This window comes from Ornithorhynchus anatinus, chromosome 4 (assembly GCF_004115215.2).
Source record: "Ornithorhynchus anatinus isolate Pmale09 chromosome 4, mOrnAna1.pri.v4, whole genome shotgun sequence".
Lineage (NCBI taxonomy): Eukaryota > Metazoa > Chordata > Mammalia > Monotremata > Ornithorhynchidae > Ornithorhynchus > Ornithorhynchus anatinus.
The window spans coordinates 102,326,842-102,353,368 of record NC_041731.1 but is presented as its reverse complement, the minus strand read 5'-3'; the positions used below and the strand labels follow the sequence as shown (position 1 = coordinate 102,353,368).

Genomic DNA, 26,527 nt, shown 5'->3' with positions numbered 1-26,527 from the left:
AGAGGGAATGAACACATTGGAAATGTCAATGGATATTTCAAATCTTCATTTTAAAATAGCCACATCTATTCATAGATATTGAATAAGAATAATCTCTACCTGTGAAATTATTATTAATATCCTTTTTAAGTTCATAAATATTCACTCACTAGTTTGTAAATTTATGATAATAAAAATACTCACCCCATATCCTGGAATTCCTGGTTCTCCTTCAGGACCCATCGATCCTAAAGGCCCCTGTGAGGCAAAGTGAAAAATCAGAGCCCCATCAATACCGTTTAACTCCTCACAGAGAGTTGTCAACTCTTTTATAAAAGGTTATTTTTGAACTTTTAATGGCTTGGGATACCTACTCTGAATTGTAAAAACAACATTAATTCTTCCCCTTCATTCTTAGTTGGCAAACACTAGTCTTCTCTTCCTCCAGGGGCCAAAAAATGAGCTTTTTTGTTTACCTCTTGGGAAAATAGTATTCCGGCAACATTTTAGAATTATGGGTCTGTATGTTTCTTAAAAAATCAGATATTCCTCCATCCACAGGTTAGCAACAGCCCACGTGATTCAAACACTTTAGGGGCATGTTTTTAAGAAAGTCTTTAGGAGAGAATATTCCCTTCAAATAGTGTGTGTCCAACCGGATTTGCTTGTACCCATCCCAGCGCTTTGTACAGTGCCTGGGACGTTGTAAAGTGCTTAACAAATGCTATTAATATTATTCTTATTATGCCTTCCTAAATGTTCATTATTCAGACAGAGGAACAATGTGGAGTCATGTCTCTCCCTGTGCTAGTTGATACATTTAGTGGTGCTGTTTTTAGGGAAAATAAGATTACAGCCAAATGAAATAACTTCACAGTGATTTACAAAATACAGATACCACGTTGCTCGCTGCAAAAAAATTGAAAGAATGAAGCGTTGAGTGTGGAAGGGCCTTGGCCAAAGACATTCAGGACTTATAAGAAGAGTCGCAAGCCCAAGATAGGAAAGAAAAAGTAATTTCGGGTATAAGAAGGTATAATGCTTTGAATGTAATTTGAGATGACTCTATTCCATTACATAATGATCACTGGTGTTTAATGAAAACTTCGGAGCAAAAGCCAGCGATGTTTTGGAGAGTTTTGGAATGTTAAATGGGCCTTACCTTGTAGGCTTTCAGTCTCTCCTTCTGAGTGTATGAGCAGGGATAGGCCCGCTGAAACTGTAATACTGATTTCCGTTACCGGAGTTTAAAGGTGGATTTGAATTCTGTTGAGACCACTCGACAATAACCCCAAGAAAATAGACTTGGAGCCAAAGAATCAGGAGAAACCAGGGGTGTCGACATTTTTATATCAAGGTACGGTAGCCAATGAGAGCGCACGGCTTTTCCGACGATACTAAGATCCGTTCGTTCATTCAATCTTATTGATTGTGCACTTACTGTGTGCAGAGCACTGTAACTGAGCGCTTGGGAGAGTACAACAATAAACAGTCACATTTCCTGCCCACGGTGAGCTTACAGTACAGTGGGGAAGACAGACATTAAAATACATAAATAATTAAATAAGTGCTGTGGGGCGGGGAGGGGGGATGAATAAAGGGAGCAAGTCAGGGTGACGCAGAAGGGAGTGGGAGAAGAGGAAAGGTGGGCTCAGTCAGGGAAGGCCTCAAGATAACTCCTCTCTTAAGCCGATACTCATACTCGTGCCTCTTTCAACGTGGAATAGATCTAATTGTGTTTTACCTTAGTTTGTATTTTATTTTAAATTTTCTGAGGGCGTTCTGTTCCTTCTGCTTATCACCACCCAAAACGACTAAGCCACAGAAATAGTAAGCTAGGCGCCCAGAATTCTCAATGCCACAGAGGGGCTAATGCAAGCAGTGGAAAGACTGCCTTCCCTGCAAAGTTCATCAAGGGATGTGTTCTGGGGAGTTGGACGCACATTTTCTTTTCCATCTGTGGCTAGAGATACGCCACCCTGGAAAGTAAACACATACTAACCGCAGGGCCCCTAGTTCCTCTGGCTCCTTTTGGACCGCCTTCCCCAAGCTGGCCAGGAGGTCCTGTGCTTCCGACTTCCCCGGCTGGTCCCATCTGGCCCTTTTCTCCCTGTTTGTGCCGTTAGAGAGGGGAAATGAAAAGCGAGGAAAGATCCGTCTGTGAGTTCGAAAGCTGTTTGTATCGAGCTCCTGAATCGCTTCAGAAGATATTCCATTAATGACAATTTTATAAATAGCATCTTTGCTCTAACTCTGCTTTCAAGCACTCCCTAAAGGCAGATCAATGAAAATTCATTTGGGCAAAGCAAAGCCAGGGATGTTTGCCTGTCATTTTATTTCCAAACGGTTTTCCTGTTGCCACGGCGGTCAGGCTGCGATGGCCCCTCTTGGGTGAAGGAAAATCACATACCCATTGAGCCCTTTCCTGCAGTCACCGAGATGGACTTAATACAAAGGGATCAATTTTTCCCCAATTCGCATTCACCGATTCATTAGTCATGGGCGGCAGTGTCATCGAAGGGTTTAATGAAGGCTATTAGTGAATTCTTTCTAAAACGTTACTCATGTCATTTTATATCCCTCTGATAAATCCAGGTTCCCTCTGTTTTTCATAATGGTTTCCCGGTGTCTTGCCTGAAAATGAGACCACTCTTAGAGAGACATAAATGACGCTATTAACCTCCTGGCAGTGGGGCTCTTCCTAGCCCATTGTTGGTAATGGAATTAATACAAAGAAAAAAAATCAGAATTGGCATCAGGCAGCCGAGTAACATACAGTAGTCTCAAGCCCAGAGAGCTGTAAATCATTTCCTTTTGGATGCTGACCACAGTTTCTTTTTCCTAATCTGGCTGATTTAGGGTGCAGGCCGACTATGCTGACATTATTGGTTTCACCGCTCTCAAACGCAAAAGTACTTGGGGACTGAAGAGATCACTCATTGGTGGGGATTATTTTTCAGATTAGGAAGAGAAATTTGTTCAAATATTGGCAAGTGTTCTTTGACAGATGGGTCTAGGAAGTTAAGGGCTCCAAAAACACTGGAGATGTTCCGCCGGTGGAAGGGATACACAGCTATCCTCTTCACCAACCCACGATACCAGTAACCTAAACTTCTGGCAACATCTTTTCTAGGGCCAGTCAAAAATGCTAAAACCTAAAGCCCCTGATCCTTCTCTGAGAGATGAATTTTCATTATGGTGTCTTGAGAATAACTACCGAGCACATATGCAGATGTTATTCTTTCACCAAGTAAATGTCAAATGAGTTTAAACGTAGAGAAAAGTTCATCTGGTCTCCGTTCGGCTTGTCACCGCATGGTAAAGAGACGATTAACTTGATTAACTCCAGAGCATCTGGATGAGGAAAAATGGAAGTCATTTAAATTTAGAACTAATCCTCAAGCCTTTTTAGAGCTAACCTTATTGTCTACCAAACCTCTGAACGGGAGCAAATCGGCCAATTATTAGTATTAGCGAGTGCTTGCTCTGGGCAGAGGACTCTACTAGGTGTCTGGGAGAGCCCGGTAGCGTTAGTAGACACAGAATGGATTGATTTTAATTTAACTTTTTTCTCCCGTTCCAACCCATGCTGTGAAGGAGTTATTAGCAAGGGGAGAAATTCCCCAAAGAGGCCACAAAGAAGCACCGTGGCCTTTTCATTCATTCAATCTGGGAGTCAGCAGGACCTGGGCTCTAATCCGGGCTCTGACTCTCGTCTGCTGTGTGACCTTGGGCAAGTCCATTCATTCATTCAATCGTATTTATTGACTGCTTACCGTGCGTGAAGCACTGTCCTAAGCATTTGGGAGAGTACAATATAATACAATAAACAGACACATTCCCAGTTCCCAACGAGCTGACAGTCTGGAGACGAGCTTACAGTCAAGTCACTCAACTTCTCTGTGCCTCAGTTCCCTCATCTGTAAATTGGGATTAAGACTGTGAGCCTCATGTGGGACATGGTCCATGTTCAACCTGATTTGCTTATATCTACCACAGCGCCTGGCACACAGTAAGAGCTTAACAGATACTATTAAGAAAAGCAAAATCCCACACCCAACCCCGACTGCCCTGGCGGACATTGGACAAGGAAGTGCCCATGATGTCTCACGCTCTATTCCGGGAATGCGGAATAACATAATGACATCATTAGCACCATTATATAGCAGCCCACGCCAAGCCATATTTCTCCGGGGAGACCCTGTGCCCCCCGCTTTGCTTCAGGGACCTTGCATTCCCTTCCCAGATCCCTCTGCATAGGGGCAGCGTGTCCAAGCAGCAGAACCTGGCAGGCAACAGAACAGGATGGAGGTTTGGCACTGAAAATAAAAATCCTGGATATAAAGACCTCTGGGGCTGTAACCCTACCATCAGGGGACCAACCAGCTGGGAACCAGACTGCTTGCTGGCTGGCTACTCCGTAGGCAACAGGAGGGAATTGTCAAGAAGGGCAAATGCTGGATAAGCAGCCTCTGGAGGAGCAAAAATTAGCCCATCATCTTTAATTCCCATTAGCCCTACCAGGAATTAAACAGTCATCTACCTGCTTATTTGCCCAAACCTGCCTGGTTGGTTTTTTTTATGGTATTTGTTAAGGGCTTACCACGTGCCAGGCACTGTACTAAGCGCTGGGGTAGACACAAGCTAATCAGATTGGACCCAGTCCCTGTCCCACCTGAAGTTTACAGTCTTTATCCCCATTTTACCGATGAGGTAAAAGAAGCACAGAGAAGTTAAGTGACTCACTCAAGGTCACGCAGCAGAGAAGTGGCAGAGGCGCGATTAGAACACAGGTCTTTCTGACTCCAAGGCCCGTGCTCTATCCCCTAGGCCATGCTGCTTCCATGGGCATTCTGTGTCTACCAATAATTGTTTTCGCCTGGAATTGGTGTGTCTTTGCTTGAATGGTAAAACGTGTAGCACTCAGACCGAAAGACCAGGAAGGTGAGAAAGACATTACCTTTCTTCCTGGCCGGCCCCTTTCACCTGGATTTCCCGGGGTTCCTTCAGAGCCCTGTGAAAGGAAGAACAGATAGCTGGGATCTGATCTGAACTGCTCGCTACGATACCGAAGAAGTCCTCTTCAAGTTGTCCATCTGGAAGTCTGAAAGTTTGCTGGAAAATTTAAAAAGGGAGTCAACTTGCGGGAGAAATTTACTCAAATCGAATACCAACTCCTATCGTTGGGTCTCAAGGCATGCCACCTCACCGGACTGGCGTCATCTCATGATACGACTTACCATCCACTTCTCGCTCAATCCAGGCTCACCTTACTTGCCCTCTCCAACACATAATAATAATAATTACGGTATTTGTTAGGCACTTACTATGTGCCAAGCGCTGTTCTAAGCACAGGGGTAATAATAATAATAATGTTGGTATTTGTTAAGCGCTTACTATGTGCAGAACACTGTTCTAAGCGCTGGGGTAAACACAGGGGAGTCAGGTTGTCCCACATGGGGCTCACGGTCTTAATCCCCATTTTACAGATGAGTGAACTGAGGCACAGAGAAGTTAAGTGACTTGCCCACAGTCACACAGCTGACAAGTGGCAGAGCTGGGATTCAAACTCATGAGCCCTGACTCCAAAGCCCGTGCTCTTTCCACTGCACCACGCTGGGTAGATACAAGGTGATCAGGTTGTTCCACGTGGGGCTCACAGTCTCAACCCCCATTTTACAGATGAAGTAACTGAAGCACAGAGAAGTTAATAATAATGTTGGTATTTGTTAAGCGCTTACTATGTGCAGAGCACTGTTCTAAGCACTGGGGTCTATACAGGGTAATCAGGCTGTCCCACGTGAGGTTCACAGCCTTAATCCCCATTGTACAGGTGAGGTAACTGAGGCACAGAGAAGCGACTTGCCTACAGTCACACAGCTGACAAACGGTGGCGCCGGGATTAGAACCCATGACCTCTGACTCCCAAGCCCGGGCTCTTGCCATTAGGCCACACTGCTTCTCTGTAATCATCTGCTCCTGAGCGACTTATCGGAAAGCAACTATTGCACCACCGTCATCATCGTCACTGATGGTATTTATTGAGCATTTACTGTGTGCGTGGTACAAAGTGCTTGGGAGAGTCCAGTACAACAGAGCTGGTTTACAGTCTAGAGGGGGAGACGGACACTACTGTAATTAAATGAATTACGGATTATGGGCATAAGTGCTGTGGGACTGAGGGGCGAATGAAGAGACGCGTCTGTCCCAGAACGCCCCACCTCTATCTCCAATCCTTCCGGTAGTGTATCCACTGAGTTTTCTTGGTAAAAATCCAGAAGTGGTTTACCGACGCCTGCTTCCGCGCAGGAAACTCGAGTCTCCGCCCTCGACCTTCTCCCACGCCGCCGCTGCCCAGCATAGGGGAGTTTTGACTCGTATCAGATGGCCTGCCACTCGCTAGCCACTGGCCAAGCTAGGAATGGAATGGACAGGCCTCTGCTCGACTCTCCCTCCCGCAGTCGAGACGGGTAGAGCACTGAAAACTCCCCAGGTGCGACCCCGAGATTACTGAGCAAATACGATTGCCTTGAAAAGACCGTCAGCGCCCTGTGACTATTTCACGATGGCACGGTTGGCTAGGACAGAGCAGCGTTTGCCGGCCCATTCCATTCTATTTTGGCAGTAAAATAAAGCAGGGATGAGTAGCGCGTGCGGATCTGCTCAATTTATTCTAGGCAGTCATGCTGGAAGATGCAACAAGAGACCTGGATCCATGAGCACCCCTGGGAAACTCTTTCAACTCGGCAGACCCTGAGCATCATTCAAAGCCCTAGAAAGAATCATACAAATGACTGCACCCCAGTGGCACCCAATCAATCAATCAAAGCTACTGATGGAACATTTACTATGGGCAGAGCGCTGTACTAAGCATGTGCCAGACTACAATGCAACAAAATTAGCAGACACGTTCCCTGTTCATGATGAGCTGGATATTTGCATTTATCATTTGCCATTTGGGTCACACCCCCATTCTCCCCCTCTTCAGGGCTCTACGATACCTTTCCCGGAAAAGCTTCCCTGATTACGCTGGTTCACTCATTCGATCGTATTTATCGAGTGCTTACTGTGCGTGCAGAGCATTGTACTGAGCATTTGGGAGAGTATAATATCGGAATGTGTTGGTATTTTGGTATTTGGTACTCTCCCAAGTACTTGGCGCAGTGCTCTGCCCACAGTAAGCACTCAATAAGTGCAATTACTTGATTAACTTCTCACCCCCCTACCCTATTTTCTCTACCTTCTGCATAGCCTCGTGTCCACACCCCTCTAAGCACTTTGATACTCACCCCACCGCTGCAATGCTCCTTATACTCGGTTGCGTCCCATCTCTGTAATTTGCTTTAAACAGTGTTTTAAACAGTGCTCGAATGTCTGCCTCTCCAACTGGACTGTAAGTTCCTTGGGAGCGTGGATCATGTCTGCAAAGATTTAGTACAGTGCTCCGCACAGAGTAAGTTCTCCAAAAATAGCACTTATCGATTAATAGAGAATTAATCGAGAGACTAGAACACTCTCAGAGGATGGTGGCTGTGTAATATCAGTTTCCAGGCCTGCTGTTCCATGCTGACACAGCATAATAATAATAATAATGTTGGTATTTGTTAAGCGCTTACTATGTGCAGAGCACTGTTCTAAGCGCTGGGGGAGATACAGGTAATCAGGTTGTCCCACATGAGGCTCACAGTCTTAATCCCCATTTTACAGAGGAGGTAACTGAGGCACAGAGAAGTGAAGTGATTTACCCACAGTCACACAGCTGACATGGGGCAGAGCCGGGATTCGAACCCATGACCTCTGACTGCCAAGCTCGGGCTCTTTCCACTGAGCCACGCTGCTCCTCTAATGGCCTAGTGGATAGAGAAGGGGCTTGGGAGTCAGAAGATTATGGGTTTTAATCCCAGCTCTGCCACTTGTCTGCTGCGTAACCTTGGGCAAGTCATTTCACTTCTCTGGGCCTCAGTTCCCTCTTGACTAAAATGGGGATTGAGACTGTGAGCCCCACGTGGGACCGGAGACTGTTTCCGGCCCGATTTCCCTGTATCCGCCCCAGTGCTTAGTCCAAGGCCTCGTACATAGTAAGCGCTTAACAAATACCAGAATTATTAATGATAATAATAATAACAATGATGGTATTTGTTAAGCGCTTACTACTTGCAGAGCACTGTTCTAAGCGCTGGGGAAGATACAGGGTAATCAGGTTGTCCCACATGAGGCTCACAGTCTTCATCCCCATTTATTATCATTACAAAACTAAAGGTCGGCAGAAATAGAATGCTTTCTAACCTCTTTGACTGCGAGACGCGGAACCCACACGGGTGCCGTATCTTACTTCTTGAACTGTTTCATCAGGGTCATTTGTGGGCTTTACTCAACATCAGTGGCAAAATGGGACAATGCAGTTCTGCTCTGAAGACGGTCACTTCCACACAATTACCCTGAAAGAGACCTGGGAGGAGAATGAATAACGGCAGGATACCTAAATAACAACTCTATGGAGAGTTGAAATTGGGGAAATGAAAGCCGGGTGGGTAGAAAAAATGGTCAGCAGAGGGACGTATAATGATAATAATTATTGCATTGGGTCAGTGCGTACAGTGAGCCAAGCACTGTGTTAAGCGCTGGGGTGGATACAAACAAATCGGGTTGGACACGGTCCCTGTCCCAGGTAGGGATCACAGTCCTGATCCCCATTTTCCAGTTGAGGGAACCGAGGCCCAGCGAAATTAAGTGATTTACCCACGGTCACACAGCAGACAAGTGGCAGAGCTGGGATTAGAACCGCGATTAAAACCTTCTGACTCCCGGGCCCGTGTTCTTCCAAGAAGCCAAGCTGCTTCTCATAGCGGCACCCTGCTATCGAGAAAGGTGTGGCTCCTGAGCCAAAATTTGAAGGAAAGAGAGACAAGGAGGTAGAAGATGAAGTAGTACCGGGCACTGGAAGCATCGAACACAATAACACAACAGTGGACCCTCTTTTTGTGCGATACTATGGCCCGGCGCTGGCTTTTTCAATCACACAGAAATCCATAGGTGAATTCTACCACTGTCGTCATTTCTTCATTCTATTTATTGCTATTGTCTTTGTCCGTCTGTCTCCCCCGATTAGACGGTAAGCCCGTCGGTGGGAAGGGATCGTCTCTATCTGTTGCCGAATTGTACATTCCAAGCGCTTAGTACAGTGCTCTGCACACAGTAAGCGCTCAATAAACACTATTGAATGAATGGATTTCTTCAAATAAGGACAACGATAATAATAATGGAGGCATTTGTTAAGCGCTTACTATGTGCAAAGCACTGTCCTAAGCGCTGGGGGGATACAAGGTGATCGGGGTGTCCCACGTGGGGCTCACAATCTTAACCCCCATTTTCCAGATGAGGGAACCGAGGCCCAGAGAAGTGAAGTGACTTGCCCACAGTCACACAGCTGGCAAGCGATGCCACTCCACATCATGGATAGCAAAAATTTTCACTGGGATAGCAACTATGCTACCGAGTAATTTGTTAATTACTTCCTCTTGTCTGACTCGTGGCTCAGTGGAAAGAGCACGGGCTTGGGAGTCGAAGGTCATGGGTTCGAATCCCGACTCTGCCACCTGTCAGCTTTGTGACTGGGGGCAAGTCACTTCCCTTCTCTGGGCCTCAGTTACCTCATCTGTCAAATGGGGATGAAGACTGTGAGCCTCACGTGGGACGACCTGATGACCCCGTATCTCCCCCAGCGCTTAGAACAGTGCTCTGCACATAGTAAGCGCTTAACAAATACCAACATTATTTTTATTAACATTAAGTCGGATTCCCAATTTGAACATTAACATCTGAAGATCTGGATTCTGAATCCTTAGCGTTAGAATTGCCCTCTAGACTGTAAGCTCCTTGTGGACACTCTCCAAGCACTCTTCCAAGCAGAGAAGCGGAGTAGGCTCAAGGGTAGAGCATAGGCCTGGGTGCCGGAAGGACCCGGGTTCTAATCTTAGCTCCATCACTTGCCCGCCGTGTGACCTTGGACAGGTCACTGGTTCTAATCCCGGCTCCGCCGCTCGTCAGCTGGGTGACTTTGGGCAAGTCACTTCACTTCTCTGTGCCTCAGTTACCTCATCTGGAAAATGGGGAGTAAGACTGTGAGCCCTGCATGGGACCTGATTACCCCGTATCTGCCCCAGCGCTGAGAACAGTGCTCGGCACATAGTAAGCGCTTCACGAATACCGACATTATTATTCTCTGTGCCTCAGTTACCTCATCCGTAAAAAGGGCATCAAGACTTTAAGTCCCGTGTGGTACCTGATGATTAGAACACTGTGGGGCAAATGGCAAGCGCTTAACAAATACCACGAAGGAAACATGAAGGAGAATGTTCTGGGCACAGTAAGTACTCAATAACTACCACTGATTGATTGATTAGCTGATCCTGGATGTCAGCACCCATCTGTCCGTGTAAAGAAACAAGCAACTCCCTATGATCTGTGCTAATTTAGAAAACAGGACTCAGGCTACTCCTATGCTACGTAGTCTTTAACGAACAACTTAAAAATCTCATATAAAATAGTTGGCTTCTCAGGGTGCTTACGGCTCAAGAACGGGAAGGGGTTGGTGGGTTGATTTTTGAAGAAAGATCCATGGAAATGGCCCTGTTCTCTACAGAAAAGGAGATCACGTGGAAAACAGCTCGATATTTGCGGGCTGAGATTGCTAGGCTAACCGGTCCACGCTTTTACTGGTGCCAAATCATCCCAAGGCAAAAATCCTCCAATCGGCAAGCTCAGAATGGTGCCTGGCTTCATTCTTCCGTGCAAAGACCTCTTCTCCAAAACAATTTTTCCCTTTGGTGTTCTGCCAGAACAAAAACATTCCGATCTTCAGGTCCAAGGCACATCTGCTTTGTTTAGTCTTCGCTTGATTTTATGTGTGGGGTTAGGCCGGTTCGTTTATTTTAGCGATTGCCCAGCTTCATGAGCAAATCAGCAAGTGACATTTTGCTTGGAGGTGTGCTGCTGTTTAATTTAGTGTTAACCAGGGCCAGTCATCTACACATTTGGGGAATTTACATTTTATATGTGTGTTGTGAAGATCGCCACAGTTTCTACCTCTTAGGGGGCTGAATAATTACAAAAATAAATGTTTGCAGAAACCTAATGAAAGGTGAACTATGATGCGGTGGCATTGGAGAAGGGAGTTTCCGCCACTGCTATCGAGAAATCTATAGCGTGGCTCAGTGGAAAGAGCACGGGCTTGGGAGTCAGAGGTCATGGGTTCGAATCCCGGCTCCCCCACCTGTCAGCTGTGTGACTTTGGGCGAGTCACTTGATTTCTCGATGCCTCAGTTCCCTCATCTGTAAAATGGGGATTAAGGCTGTGAGCCTCATGTGGGACAATCTGATTACCCTGTATCTACCCCAGCGCTTAGAACAGTGCTCTGCACATAGTAAGCGCTTAACAAATACCAACATTTTTATTATATTATTACTTCAATCAGTTGTATTTATGGAGAGTTTACCACGTGCAGGGCACTGTACTGATCCCTTGGGAGAGTACATTACAATAATAAACAGACACATTCCCTGCCCACAATGAACTTAAAGCCTAGAGAAGGGGGACGAATGAAGGGAGCAAGTCGGGGTGATGCAGAAAGGAGTGGGAGAAAGAGGAATAATAATAATAATGATGTTGGTATTTGTTAAGCGCTTACTATATGCAGAGCACTGTTGCAACTGCTGGGGCGGATGAGGTAGATGAGAACCAGATGAGGTAACTGAGGCACAGAGAAGTTAAGTGACTGGCCTACAGTCACACAGCTGACAAGTGGCAGATCCAGGATTCGAACCCATGACCTCTGACTCCCAAACCCGGGCTCTTTCCACTGAGGCTTAGTCGGAGAAGGTCTCAGCTTTGAAGGCCTATGGGGATAAGTTCTCCCCCGATTAGACTGTAAGCCCCTCAGTGGGCAGGGATTGTCTCTATCTGTTGCCGAATTGTACATTCCAAGCGTTTAGTACAGTGCTCTCCACATAGTAAGCGCTCAATAAATACTATTGTTGAATGAATAAGTTCTTCGGGAAGAACTGACGGACAATAGGCAAGCAGAATTTTTTTAGATAGATAATTCTCTTGCTGTTATATTCACCCATAGAAAACTTTCATAATCTTTTCATCACTCTGTAGTCTTCCTTTGTCCCTCAGGGCTAAATTCTCTGAAATAATAATAATAATGATGGTATTTGTTAAGCGCTTATTAAGCGCCAAGCACTGTTCTAAGCGCTGGGGTAGATACAAGGTGACGACGATAGTATTTGTTGAGCACTTACTATATGCCAAGCACTGTTCTAAGCTCTGGGGTAGATACAAGGTAATCGGGTTGTCCCACATGGGGCTCACAGTCTTCATCCCCATTTTCCAGATGAGGTAACTGAGGCCCAGAGAAGTTAAGTGACTTGCCCAAAGTCACACAGCTGACAAGTGGTGGAGCTGGAATTAGAACCCACAGCCTCTGACTCCCAAGCCCGTGCTCTTTCCACTAAGCCACGCTGCTTCTCTGAAACTCAAGACGGGAATGGAGGAGAGGAGTCGATGTTCTCGGATTGGTGCTCTTCTCTTGAAGAATCCTTTCCCAAAAGATTCATTTATCCGCTGATTTGGCAGCAGCCCACACAGTGATGGAAAGGGAAAAGTAGAGTGTAGAGGCAAAAAAAGGGCAGTGATTTTAGGGGAGATGAGGATGGGGTGGGACCAGGTTTCACTGAGCAAATGCTCCAGAAGAGCCAGCATTTTAGGGCTTGTTAGCCTTGATTAGAAACTCTCAGGTCTTAATAATAATAATAATAATGTTGGTATCCGTTAAGCGCTTACTATGTGCCGAGCACTGTTCTAAGCGCTGGGGGAGACACAGGGGAATCAGGTCGTCCCACGTGGGGCTCACAGTCTTAATCCCCATCTGACAGATGAGGTAACTGAGGCGCAGAGAAGTGAAGTGACGTGCCCACAGTCACACAGCTGACAAGTGGTCTTGTCAGAGGCCTGGGATTGGCAGGTCTAGGAGCCTGACTGAGAGACCTGGCCAGAGTGGGAGGAAACTGCTACTTACAACTCCACGGAAGAGGCACCGAGGCAACCTCTGTGTAGAAGAGCAAACAGTATGAGTAGGGAGGCGGAATCGCTTCTGGATGAGGATAGACTGAAATGTTAAATGTCACACGGGCCTTGTATCTGTATGTGAATCATTCGACGTCAGATAATACATCTGGGAAGAAGTGGTTTGGCGACCAGACCTACCCAATCAATCGATGCTATTTATTGAAGCCCTATCGGGAGCTCACCTCCTCCAGGAGGCCTTCCCAGACTGAGCCTTCCCTTTCCCTCTGTCCCTCCTCTCCTCCCCATTCCCCCTACTTCCTCCCTCTGCTCTCCCCCCTTCCCCTTCCCACAGCACTTGTGCATATCTGTATATATAATAACGATGGCATTTGTTAAGCACCTACGATGTGCAAAGCACTGTTCTAAGCACTGGAGGGGGTGATGCAGGGTGATCAAGTTGTCCACGTGGGGCTCATAATCTTAATCCCCATTTTACAGATGAGGGAACTGAGGCACAGAGAAGTTACGCGACTTGCCCAAAGTCAAACAGATGACAAGCGGTGGAGCTGGGATTAGAACTCATGACTTGTGACTCCCAAACTCGTGCTCTTTCCACTGAGCCACGCTGTTTATTTATTACTCCATTTATTTTACTCATGATGTGTATATATCTATGATTCTATTTATCTTGATGGTACTGATGCCCGACTACTTGTTTTGTTTTGTTGTCTGTCTCCCCTTTTTAGACTGTGAGCCCGTTGTTGGGCAGGGATTGTCTCTGTTGCCGAACTGTACATTCCAAGCACTTAGTATAGTGCTCTGCACACAGTAAGCGTTCAATAAATACTATTGATTGAATGAGTTGACAGCTTACATTGGACAGAGCACTGTAGTAAACGCTTGGGAAGCTACAGTACAACAGGGCCGGTAGACACGATCCCTACCCATATAGAGCTTACAGTCCAAGGGGGAGACAGATTTGTGTGGCCAAGTGGCAAGGGCACGGGCTTGGGAGTTAGAGGTCGTGGGTTCTGATCCTGAATCCGCCACTTGTCTGCTCTGTGATTTTGGGCGAGTCACGTAATTCTCTCTGATCCCCCTTCCTTTCTCTCTGATCTCCCTCCCTCCTCTCTCGCCCCGCTCCAGTCTATTCTACACTCTGCTGCCCGGCTCATCTTCCTGCAGAAACACTCTGGGCATGTCACCCCCCCTTCTTAAAACACCTCCAGTGGTTGCCTATCGACCTCCGCACGAAACAAAAACTTCTCACCCTAGGCTTCGAGGCTGTCCATCACCTCGCCCCTTTCTACCTCTCCTCCCTTCTCTCTTTCTACCGCCCACCCCGCACGCTCCGCTCCTCCGCCGCCCACCTCCTCGCCGTCCCCCGTTCTCTCCTATCCCGCCGTCGACCCCCGGGCCGCGTCCTCCCGCGGTCCCGGAACGCCTTCCCTCCTCACCTCCGACGATCTGATTCTCTTCCCCTCTTCAAATCTTTACATAAAGCTCACCTCCTCTGAGAGGCCTTCCCAGACTGAGCTCCCCCCTTTTTCCCTCTGCTCCCTCTACCCACCCGCTTCACCTCTCCATGGCTAATCCCTCTTCTCCCCCCTTTCCCTCTCCTCCTCCCCCTCTCCCGTCCCACCCCCTCAGCACTGTACTCGTCCGCTCGACTCTCTATATCTTCATCACCCTGTTTATTTTGTCTAATGAGATGTACATCACCCTGATTCTATTTATTTGCCATTGTTTTTACGAGACGCTCTTCCCCTCGACTCTATTTATCGCCATCGTTCTCGTCTGCCCGTCTCCCCCGATTAGACCGTAAGCCCGTCAAAGGGCAGGGACTGCCTCTATCTGTTGTCGATTTACTACTGAATGAACGAATTCTCTGTGCCTGTCACCATAACTATAAAATGGGAATTAAGACAGTGAGTTTTGTTTTGCTGTCTTTCTCCCCCGTTTAGACTGGGAGCCCTTTGTTGGGCAGGGATTGTCTCTATCTGTTGCCGAATTGTACATTCCAAGCGCATAGTACAGCGCTCTGCACACAGTAAGCGCTCAATAAATACGACTGAACGAATGAATGGACAACCTGATTATCTTGTATCTACCCCAGTGCTTAGAACAGTGCTTGGCACATAGTAACTGCTTAACAAAGACAATCATTATTATTCACAGTGTGGAAAGGTGAAGTCTGGGGACTGGGACATGATTGCAGGTAGCAAAATCATGAAGGGTGCGGACACGGGGAGCATGGAACTGTTGCTCACTGACTCTGATGACATGAGAACTAAGGGTCACCCATCGAAGCTTGAAAGGGGAAACGAATATAAAGCAACACTTTTTCACACAACAGGTGATGAAGGTGGAATTTGTTACCACAGAAGGTTGTGCAGGTCAAAAATGTCAGCATGTATAAGAAGGGTTGGAATACACTTACGGACAAGAGGTGGACGACGGATTCCTAGAGATGGAGGGGAAATGGTTCGAGTTGATAAGTGGGCTACACCAAGATAATGAGTTACATATCAAAGAGGGCAACAATCACACTGCTCTTCCAAGGATCTTACTGCCCTTTGGGGGGATCCAAATCTGGGCTAAAAGAGACCACTGATCTGACTCAATAAAAGGACTTAACGATCATGGATTCTTAAGGGAGACTCAAAAATCTCCCTTGGAAAACCAAATTTTCAGTCTCATAAAAGTAGTTGTTTTCTCTCTTCACCTCATTTGAACAGAGGCAAATAACTGTTCCTACAGCACCTTGTCTATAAAGTCAGTGAATCAGCAATCATATTTATTGAGTGCTTACTTTGTGAAGAGCACTGTAGTAAGTGCTTGGGAGAGTACCATGTAACAATAAACAGACACGTTCCCTGCTCACAGTAAGCTTACAGCCTAGCCGGGGAGACAGATATTGATATCAATGAATAAATGACAGAAACGGGGCCGGTACAGTATCGGAAATAATTTTCTTTTCTTTCATTCCTCTGGTCGCTCTTTTGGCTGTAATCTGCTATGCCCTTGGGCTCATAGCTATGGGGCTGGCAAGGGGATGAATTCATTCATTCAACAGAGAAGCGGCGTGGCACGGTGGAAAGAGCCCGGGCTTGGGAGTCAGAGTTCGTGGGTTCGAATCCCAGCTCTGGCGCTTGCCAGCTGTGTGACTTTAGGCAAGTCACTTAACTTCTCTGTGCCTCAGTTACCTCATCTGTAAAATGGGGATTAAAAAACTGTGAGCCCCACGTGGGACAACCTGATCTCCTTGTATCCACCAGCGCTTAGAACAGTGCTTTGCACATAGTAAGCGCTGAACAAATACCACCATTTTAGTATTTATTGAGCGCTTACTATGTGCAGAGCACTTTATTAAGTGCTTGGAATGTACAATGCGGCAACAGATAGAGACAATCCCTGCCCACTGACGGGCTTACAGTCTAATCGGGGGAGACGGACGGACAAAAACAAGACGACTTAATCACGATAAATAGAATCAAGGGGATGTGAATGAAGAGAGCATGTCAGGGTGATGCAGAAAGGAGTGAGAGAAGAGGAAGAGAGGGCTTAGTCCGAGATGGCCTTTTAGGTTTTAAGGCCTAGGGAGATAAGTTCTTCAGAAAGAACTGATGGACAGTAGGCAAGGAGAAAATTTTTTGGTGAGGAACATTCAATTTCAAACTAGCACTGCTCATTTAAGCAGAAAGACCCAAAGCTGAAAGAGGCACCAAGCTGCATTATCCTGCCTTTCTTCTGCATTATCCTGCCTTTCTTCCTTCCATAAAGAGCTCTCTAAAGCCACACTGAGAATCGTAGGGCAGTGTGGAAGCTTTGCCTTGATAATAATAATAATAATACTGGGATTCGCTAAGCGCTTACTATGTGCAGAGCACTGCTCTAAGCGCTGGGGGAGATACAGGGTCATCAGGTTGTCCCACGTGAGGCTCACAGTCTTCATCCCCATTTTACAGATGAGGTAACTGAGGCACAGAGAAGTGAAGTGACTTGCCCACAGTCACACAGCTGACAAGTGGAAGAGCCGGGATTCGAACCCGTGACCTCTGACTCCCAAGCCGAGGCTCTTCTCCACTGAGCCACGATGCTTCCCTACGTTGATGTTCTGCAGGCTCCCGACTTCACTCCAGCCTGCAGCTCTATCAGAAGTACATCTCTCATTAACACTTTTGTCTATAAGGCTGTGAAACAGAACACATTGTGTCTTCACTGGAAGGTCCAGAAGACGCGTAAAGAAAGTCCGGTTTTTCGCTCCTCGATTAAGCAACAGTTCCCTGGCTCGAGACAACCTTCCCTTAAAACAATCAAATCAAATAAAAACAAACAAAAAACCCCATGGTATTTTTATTGACTTCATGAGCCCAGGGGCGTAGCAAATTGCAGCCAAAAGAGCAACCAGAGGAATGAAAGAAAAAAAAAATCACTCATGTGATTGTACCGGGACATCGAGATGGGTGTTAAGCATAGAAGGGTGAGGGGGGTTGGATCCCAAACACCACAAACCTGTGAAGGGGCAGATCCCGGTGGCAGCACGCCCCAATCAACATTCATTCATTCAATCGTATTTTCTGAGCTCTTCCTGTGGGCAAAGCACTGTACTAAGCACTTGGGAGAGTACAATGTAACAACAGACAGACATATTCCTGCCCACAACGAGCTTCCAGTCAGAGCCACGTGCTCAGACACGCCTACCCAATGGGCTTCTGGATGTTCTGGCCTTGAGGGGCTTCAGGGAATTCCCATCTTGGCTGCTAGGCCTGCTTTCCTCTTCTCCCTCCCCCTTCTGCGTCACCCTGACTTGCTCACTTTGTTCATCCCCCCTCCCGGCCCCCCAGCACTTAATCTGTAATATATTTATTTATTCATTCATTCAATAGCATTTATTGAGCGCTTACTATGTGCAGAGCACCGTACTAAGCGCTTGGAATGGACAAATCGGTAACAGATAGAGACGGTCCCTGCCCTTTGACGGGCTTACGGTCTCATTGTCTGTCTTCCCTTCTAGACAATAAGCTCATTGTGGGCAAGGAATGTGTCTGTTTATTGGTACATTGCACTCTCTCAAGCGCTTAGTATTGCGCTGAGCATACAACAGGCATGAATGAATGAATGTTGCATGCCCTGAGCTGTGGGAAAGTTGTGGGAAAACCACAGCTTCCACACCCTGGACTTCTTGAGGCTGTGAGGAAGTACAATGGGAACTGGAAAGAACATCCTGTCACGTGTCCCTCACCTCACCTGAGAAAGCTCCCTGAAGGCAGGGATCTTGTCTACCTACTCTACTGAACTGTACTCTCCTAAATATTTAGTGCCGTGCTCTGCACACGGTAAGAGCTTGATAAATACCACTGATGGATCGATCGAGCTGACTCTGGCAGCCCAGTGAAGGGGCAGAGCTGGCATTTCCCAGCAACCTCCTCATAGTTCACGGGTAATTTCATTCTGCTCCCCGGATTATTTTTCTACAACAATGGTCAGGCCACGTTTCCCCACTCCTAAAGATCCTCCAGGGGTTGCCCATCCACCTCCTCATCAAACAGAAACTCCTTACCATCGACTTTAAAGCACGCAATCCCCTTGCCCACTCCCACCTCACCTTGCTACTCTCCTACTACAGTTCAGCCCGTACACTTCGCTCCTCTAATGCCAACCCATTCGCTGTATCTCCAACTCCTCTATCTCACCACCACTCTCTCACCCATGCCCTGCCTCGGGCCCGGAACTCCCTCCCTCCTCATTGCCGACGGACAATTACTCTCCCCTCCTTCGAAGCCTTATTGAAACTCCCAGAGACCTTACTTGACTGTCAGTTTATCTCCTGACTGGATTACGCCAATTTCGACAATACTGTGAACTGCTCCAGGTTACTCAGGATACTCAGGGAGATATTACCTGTATCAGGGCCCATTAAATCACTGTCAATGTTTCCAACCCATCTCTGTTCACTGCAGCATTATTTTCACAAACAGTGTCTAACTCTCATTTTCTCTTTTCTTTTCCTCTGGGGACCCCCCAATGGGGAGTCACTTCTCTCTCTCTCTCTTTTTCTTTTTTTTTCTTTTCCTCTTTTCCTTTTCTTTCACTCTCTTCTGGTTGACCCTGACTTGCTCCCTTTATTCATCCCCTCCTCCCAGCCCCACAGCCTTTACGTACATATCTGTAATTATATGAAAAGAAGCAGCATGGCATCACGGATCGAGCACTGCCCTGGGAATCAGAAGGTCACGGGTTCTTATTCTGGCTCCGCTGCTCGTCTGCTGTGTGACCTCGGGCAAGTCACTTCACTTCTCGGTGCCTCAGTTACCTCATCTGTAAAATGGGGATCGAGCCTGGGAGCCCCACGTGGGATAGGGACTGTGTCCAATCCAATTTGCTTGTATCCACCTTAGTGTTTAGTACAGTGCCTGGCACACAGGAAGGGCTTAACAAATACCCTAATTATTATTATTAATTTATCTATTCATTAATATTAATGTCTGGCTTCCCCTCTAGACTGTAAGCTCATTGTGGGCAGGGAATGTGTCTGTTATAGTGTACTCTTCCAAACTCTTAGTATAGTGCTCTGCCACAGTAAGCGCTCAATAAATATGATTAAATGAATCAAGGAAAGGGAATGTGGTAAAGGATGAGGCTAAGATAAGGATAATGGGACACAGCGGGATATGGACAAAGAACACTGATGGGTTTGTCTTTCAGGGAAGCAGTGTGGCCTAGTGGAAAGAGCACAGGCCTGAGAGTCAGAGGACCTGGGTTCCAATCTCCACTCTTTCACATATCTGTTCTGTGACCTTGGGCAAGTTGTTTAACTTGTCTGACCACCAGTTCTCTCATCTGCAAAATGGGATTCAGTATCTGTTCCCTCTCTGATGTAGACTGTGATCCTCATATAAGATCTGATTATCTTGTATCTACCCCAGCACATCTGCCCATGTCTCCCTGATCCTAAAAAAACCCTTTCTTGACCCCACTTCCCCTTCCAGTTATCGCCCTATCTCCCTCCTACCCTTCCTTTCCGAACTCCTAGAGCGAGTCGTCTACACTCGCTGCCTTGAATTCCTCAACTCCGACTCTCTCCCGGACCCCCTCCGATCTGGCTTCCGTCCCCTCCACTCCACTTTGAGAGACTGCTCTCTCAAAGGTCACCCGTGACCTCCTTCTTGCCAAATCCAATGGCTCCTACTCGATCCTAATCCTCCTCGACCTCTCATCTGCCTTTGACACTGTCGACCATCCCCTCCTCCTGCACATTTTATCTCACCTTGGCTTCACGGACTCCGTCCTCTCCCAGTTCTCCTCTTATCTCTCTGGCCGTTCATTCTCGATCTCCTTCGCGGGCTCTTCCTCCCCCTCCCATCCACTATCTGTAGGGGTTCCTCAAGGATCAGTTCTTGGCCCTCTTCTGTTCTCCATCTACACTCACTCCCTTGGTGAGCTCATTCTCTCCCACGGCTTCAACTATCATCTCTACGCAGATGACACCCAAATCTACATCTCCTCCCCTGTTCTCTCCTCCTCCCTCCAGGCTCGTATCTCCTCCTGCCTCCGGGACGTCTCCACGTGGATGTCTGCCCGCCACCGAAAACTCAACATGTCTAAAACTGAGCTCCTTATCTTCCCTCCCAGACCTTGTCCTCTCCCTGACTTCCCCATCACTATGGACGGCACGACCATCCTTCCCGTCTCACAGGTCCCCAACCTCGGTGTCATCCTTGACTCTGCTCTCTCATTCACCCCACACATCCAATCCGTCACCGACACCTGCCGGTCTCACCTTCACAATATCGCCAAGATCCGCCCTCTCCTCTCCTTCCAAACTGCTACCGTGCTGGTACAAGCTCTCATAATATCCCGACTGGATTACTGTGTCAGCCTTCTCTGTGATCTCCCTTCCTCCTGTCTCTCCCCACTCCAGTCTATTCTTCATTCCGCTGCCCGGATCATCTTCCCGCAGAAACGTTCTGGGCACGTCACTCCCCTCCTCAAAAACCTCTAGTGGTTGACTATCAACCTTCGCATGAAACAAAAACTCATCACTCTTGGCTTCAAAGCTCTCCATCACCTTAATAATAATAATAATCATGACATTTGTTAAGCGCTTACTATGTGCCAAGCACTTTTCTAAGCACTAGGGTGATACAAGGTAATCACATTGTCCCATGTGGGGCTCACAGTCTTCATCCCCATTTTACAGATGAGGTAACTGAGGTCCAGAGAAGTGAAGTGACTTGCCCAAAGTCACACAGCTGACAAGCGGTGGAGGTGGGATTAGAACCCGTGCCTTCTGACTCCCAAGCCCGGGCTGCTTCTCCTGACCTTGCCTCCTCCTACCTCACCTCCCTTCTCTCTTTCTACTGCCTACCCCGTACGCCCCGCTCCTCGGCCGCTCAACTCCTCACTGTCCCCTGATGGCTCCTGTCCCGCCGTCGACCCCTGGCCCACATCCTACCACTGACCTGGAATGCCCTTCCTCCTCACATCTGTCAAACTACCTCTCTTCCCCTCTTCAAAGCCCTGCTGAGAGCTCACCTCCTCCAGGAGGCCTTCCCAGACTGAGCCCCCCTTTCCCTTTGCTCCTCCTCCCCTCTCCATTGCCCCCCTTCCACCCTCTGCTCTTCCCCCTCCCCCTCCCTTCAACACTGGGCATATTTGTATATATTTTTTATTACTCTATTTATTTTGTTAATGATGTGTACATCTCTATGATTTTATTTATTTTGATGATGTCTGCACCGGACTGCTTGTTTTGTTTTGTTCGGTTTCGCTTTGCTGTCTGTCTCCCCCGTTTAGACTGTGAGCCCACTATTGGGCAGGGATGGTCTCTATCTGTTGCCGAATGATACATTCCAAGTGCTTAGTACAGTGCTCTGCACATAGTAAGCGCTCCATGAATACTATTGAATGAATGAATACTTAACAAATACCACAATTATTATTTCGTTCTCTGTCTCTGTATCTCTCTCCTCGTCTCTCTGTCAGGGTCATCACAATTACTCCCACTCTGCTTCTCCAAATCATTCAATCTATGGGGTTCTTGGCAGGACCAGAGAAGAGCAGAAGATGGTGATGGTTAAGAGAGCTTCCATCCATTACCTTTCCTTCAGTTGCCTTTCCTCCTATTCCCTTTTTTTATGGCATTTGTTAAACCCTTATTATGTTTCAACACTGTCAAGCTAAACAGGCCAGATACAGTCCCTGGGGTTCATAGTCTAAGTAGGAGAGAACAGGTATTGAATCCTCGTTTAACAGTTGAGGAAACTGAGACATAGAGATGTGAAGTGAATTGCCCAACGTCACAGAAGGCAAGTGGGTGGCGTTGGGATTAGAACCCAGATCCTCTGACTCCCATATTCCCTGGTCCATGCCGCTTCCTATTCCTCACACCTTTTGAGTAACTAGGTGCTCAAACTTCATTCTAGGTCCCCTCCAGTCTCTCTTCAATCAATCGATCAATCATATTTATTGAGCACTTACTTGGTGCAAAGCACTGTATTTGGGAGAGTCCAACACAGCAGAGTTAGTAGACACATTCCCTGTCCACGGTGAGCTTTCAGCCTCGATCAAGTGACAAACAAATCTGACTGTTTCCACGCTGCCTAGACCCTTGACCCCAGGGAGGAGGAGAAGAGGAGGAGGAAGAAAAAGGTAGAACATGGCTTAACTCCTTCAACACCCCATTTTGGGGAGGAGAGTGCTGAAGGATGGTGGAAGGGAAGGGGAAGCCAGAAAATGGCAGCTTCCCCACCTTCAGTGCCCCTGGTCTGGAGAATGGAGCCGTCACTTTGGGGGATGACCAAACCTCCCTTTACCTGGGAAGCAGCGGGGCCTGATGGAAAGAGCACAGGCCCGAGATCTTGGTTCCAGTCCCGGCTGTGCCACTTGTCTGCTGTGTAACCTTGGGCAAGTCACTTCACGTCTCTCATCTTGTATCTACCCCGGCACTTTAGAACAGTGCCTGGCACTTGGTAGCGCTTAACAAATACCACGATTATCATTATTGCTCTCCGTACCTCAGTTTCCTCATCCGTAAAATCGGGTCGAATCCTCCTCCCTCCAACTTAGACCGTGAGTCCTATGTGGGACAGAGACTATGTTCAACCTGATTATCTTGAATCTGTCCCAGAGCTTAGTACAATGCCTGGCACATAGAGTTTAATGAATACCATTAAAAAACTAAAAATAAAACTACCCTGCCATGTACTCTTAGGCTCACGCACTTGCTCTCCCTCTCTTTCTCTCTTCCCCCTTGCCAGACTGCCACTAGTTACTGAGCTTTTCCAGTTGCTCTGGGCAGGGAATGTGACTACCAAATTCTCTTGTGTTGTACTCTCTCAAGCTCTTAGTACAGTGCTCTGCACACAGTCGGCGCTTAATAATCTTGTATCGGTCAGAAAATGTGTCTGCTTATTGTTATATTGTACTCTCCCAAGCACGTACTGAGTGCTCTGCACACAGTTCGGACTCAGTGAATACGAGTGAATGAATAATAATAACATCAATGATAATGGTCATAATAATGGTATCTATTAAGCACTTACTATGTACTACTCTAAGTGCTTGGGTAGATACAAGATAATCAGGTTGGACGTAGTTTCTGTCCCACATAGCGCTCACAGCCTTAATGCCCATTTTACAGATGAGGGAACTGAGGCCCAGAGAAGAGAAGTGACTTGCCCAAGGTCACACAGCAGACAAGAAGAAGAATTATGGTATTTGTTGAGTGCTTATTATGTGCCAGGCACTGTACTAAGCACTGGGGTGGTTACGAGCCATTCGGGTTGGACCCAGTGCCTTGTCCCACGTGGGGCTCACAGTGTCAATCCCCATCTGACAGATGACGTAACCGAGGCCCAGACAAGTTAAAAGACTTGCCCAAAGTCACCCAGCAGACAAGTGGCGGACCTGGGGCTACCACCCATGACCTTCTGACTCCCAAGCCTGTGCTCTAGCCACTATGCCATGCTGCTTCTCTCAATAGATATGATTGATTGATTGTCCTCCTCTCTGTCTCCCGCACGTGGTCGGACCCATCCAGGCTCCCTGGGCAGGCCACGGGGCCCGGCGCTCAAAATGCACTGGTGTACAAGTCCAGTCTAAGGCAGAAGGGGCACTTGTGTCCAGATTCAAAACTGCTTTAGTTGACGTTTAACTTTACTCACTGGGAGGCCTATTATGCCAGGTCCACCCGTTGGTCCCGAGATCCCTGGAATTCCCATCTCTCCTTTGTCTCCATCTTCTCCAGGAGGCCCTCTGTCTCCTGCATTCCCCTGCAACCCAAGAGAAGAGGAAATCGTCACTAAAGAAAGTAAAAATTGACCCTTGGCCCCACAATGCATTATGGAAGTATTCAGGAACGTTTTTCCTTTACTCAATTTCATTTCATCAGCGGGCACGACTAATTACATTCAGTGCACATGGAAAATAGATGTTATGCTTCAGCAGATAGAATCGCGCCTTGAAACAAAATTTTATATATATATATATTTGCTAAATATGTAAAGGGCAAACTACCTTAGATCCGTCTTTCCCTTGATGACCATCTTCCCCTGCTGCTCCCGGTTCACCCTAATTTAGGGGAAGAAATCATTAATAATACAAGAAGCTGATCTGCAATCTCTTTAGGGACATGGTTTTCATTTGGTGCACAGTTCCCGCTCCAAGGAGTGTGCGGGGAGGAAGAATTTGGCAGATTCGAGTAGCTTCAGTTTAAATCCACTGCGTTCAGACACATTTTATGCTGCGGTGAGAAAACTTTTATTTGTCTCAACTGCGCTACACTATGTCTCAGGAGTGAGAACACTGCAAACTCCAAACCCAGTGGATTCCCAGAAGAATGATGTCATTTCGAACAATTAAAGGTGATGTAATGCTTGTTTTGTAGCTCCCGGCACTGCTGCGGATCTACCTGGGTCCGTGTTCACGTGATTCATTACTATTCTCCATAAAGTTTGATTATTTTAGCTTAACGCATTAATGCAGTAGAGAATTCAATAAGGGTCCTCAGGCCCACTTTTTATGAGTCCAGAGAAAGACAGCAGAGGCAGGGAGTGGAGACGGTAAACGACTGAATCGAAGAAGCCTTTGTGCACAGAGCTATGAGGAACAATGTATCCAGTAACACAGTCTGTCTGTCTTTCATAATAATAATAATGTTGGTATTTGTTAAGCGCTTACTATGTGCAGAGCACTGTTCTAAGCGCTGGGGTAGACACAGGGGAATCAGGTTGTCCCACAGGGGGCTCACAGTCTTCATCCCCATTTTCCAGATGATGTAACTGAGGCACAGAGAAGTGAAATGACTTGCCCACAGTCACCCAGCTGACAAGTGGCAGAGCCTGGAGTCGAACCCATGACCTCTGACTCCAAAGCCTGGGCTCTTTCCACTGAGCCATGCTGCTTCTCTTAATAATAATGTTGGTATTTGTTAAGCGCTTACTATGTGAAGAGCACTGTTCTAAGTGCTGGGGGAGATACAGGGTAATCATGTTGTCCCACGTGAGGCCCACAGTTAATCCCCATTTTCCAGGTGAGGTAACTGAGGCACAGAGAAGTGAAGTGACTTGCCCACAGTCACACAGCTGACAAGTGGCAGAGCCGGGAGTCGAACTCATGACCTCTGACTCCGAAGCCCAGGCTCTTTTCCACTGAGCCACGCTGCTTCCTTTTCATCCTCCTGGAGTGTGTGGTTCAGCCAGTAGTCTGAACCAGTAGCCACTGGCAGGATGTGGGAGGGCACCAGTTTTGACAATCTAATTGGAATTTGGGAAAAGAAGGAGAGATCGGGGTAGGAGAAGTATCTGCAGCTTGAAATGGGAATGAACAGATTTCATCCTTTAGACTGTAAGCTCTTTGTAGGCGGGGAAGATGTCTACCAACTCTGGTATTCTCCTAAGTGCTCAGTACAGTGCTAGACGTGCAGGAAGCACTCAATAAATACCGCCGATTGACTGGTTGATTGGAAGCTCTTTGTGGGCAGGGAACGTGCTTACCAACCCTGTTGTACTGCACTCTCCTAAGAGCTTAATACAGTGCTCTTCACAAAGTAACTGCTCATTAAATGCCATTGATGGATTGGTTGGAAGCTTGCCGTGGGCAGCTACTCTGTTGTATGGCACTCTCCCAAGCGCTTAGGACAGTGCTTTACACACAGTAAGCACTCAGTAAATACTATCGATTGGGGAATATGGTCCCCTGGGTTCCAAGGCCCGGAGGATTTCAGGAATAAGGCAAGAGCTGCTCTGTCTCCCTTCAAAGTCTGTGGCTTGAGGGCTCTTTTCTCCTTCACTAGACGGGGGCAAGTTAGGACCCCTGGGGGAGTCTGGAGCCAGCTGGGAACTTTCTCTGCCCTCAGTGGATTCCCAGTGGGTCACTCTCCTCTTCGATTCTGTCTCCCTCTCTGCGTCCTGTCCCTCAGAAACCTCAGCCCTAAGCCCTATCCCCAAATCCCCCTTGCCCTCAAATAGAAAAGTT

The 26,527-nt window shown here is 47.2% G+C and overlaps 1 protein-coding gene across 2 annotated transcripts in view; it reads right to left on the bottom strand.

The window, feature by feature from the left end:
* The window catches only part of COL24A1 (collagen type XXIV alpha 1 chain), a 481,357-nt gene that overhangs the window by 122,037 nt on the left and 332,793 nt on the right, over positions 1-26,527 (bottom strand). For both annotated transcript variants that reach the window (XM_029063711.2, XM_029063709.2), the window contains exons 36-40: positions 24,569-24,622; positions 24,217-24,324; positions 4,940-4,993; positions 1,982-2,089; positions 184-237 (exon numbers count right to left, since the gene is read on the bottom strand). In XM_029063711.2, the coding sequence (XP_028919544.1) occupies positions 184-237; positions 1,982-2,089; positions 4,940-4,993; positions 24,217-24,324; positions 24,569-24,622 (378 nt within the window). The remainder of the gene's footprint in view (positions 1-183; positions 238-1,981; positions 2,090-4,939; positions 4,994-24,216; positions 24,325-24,568; positions 24,623-26,527) is intronic.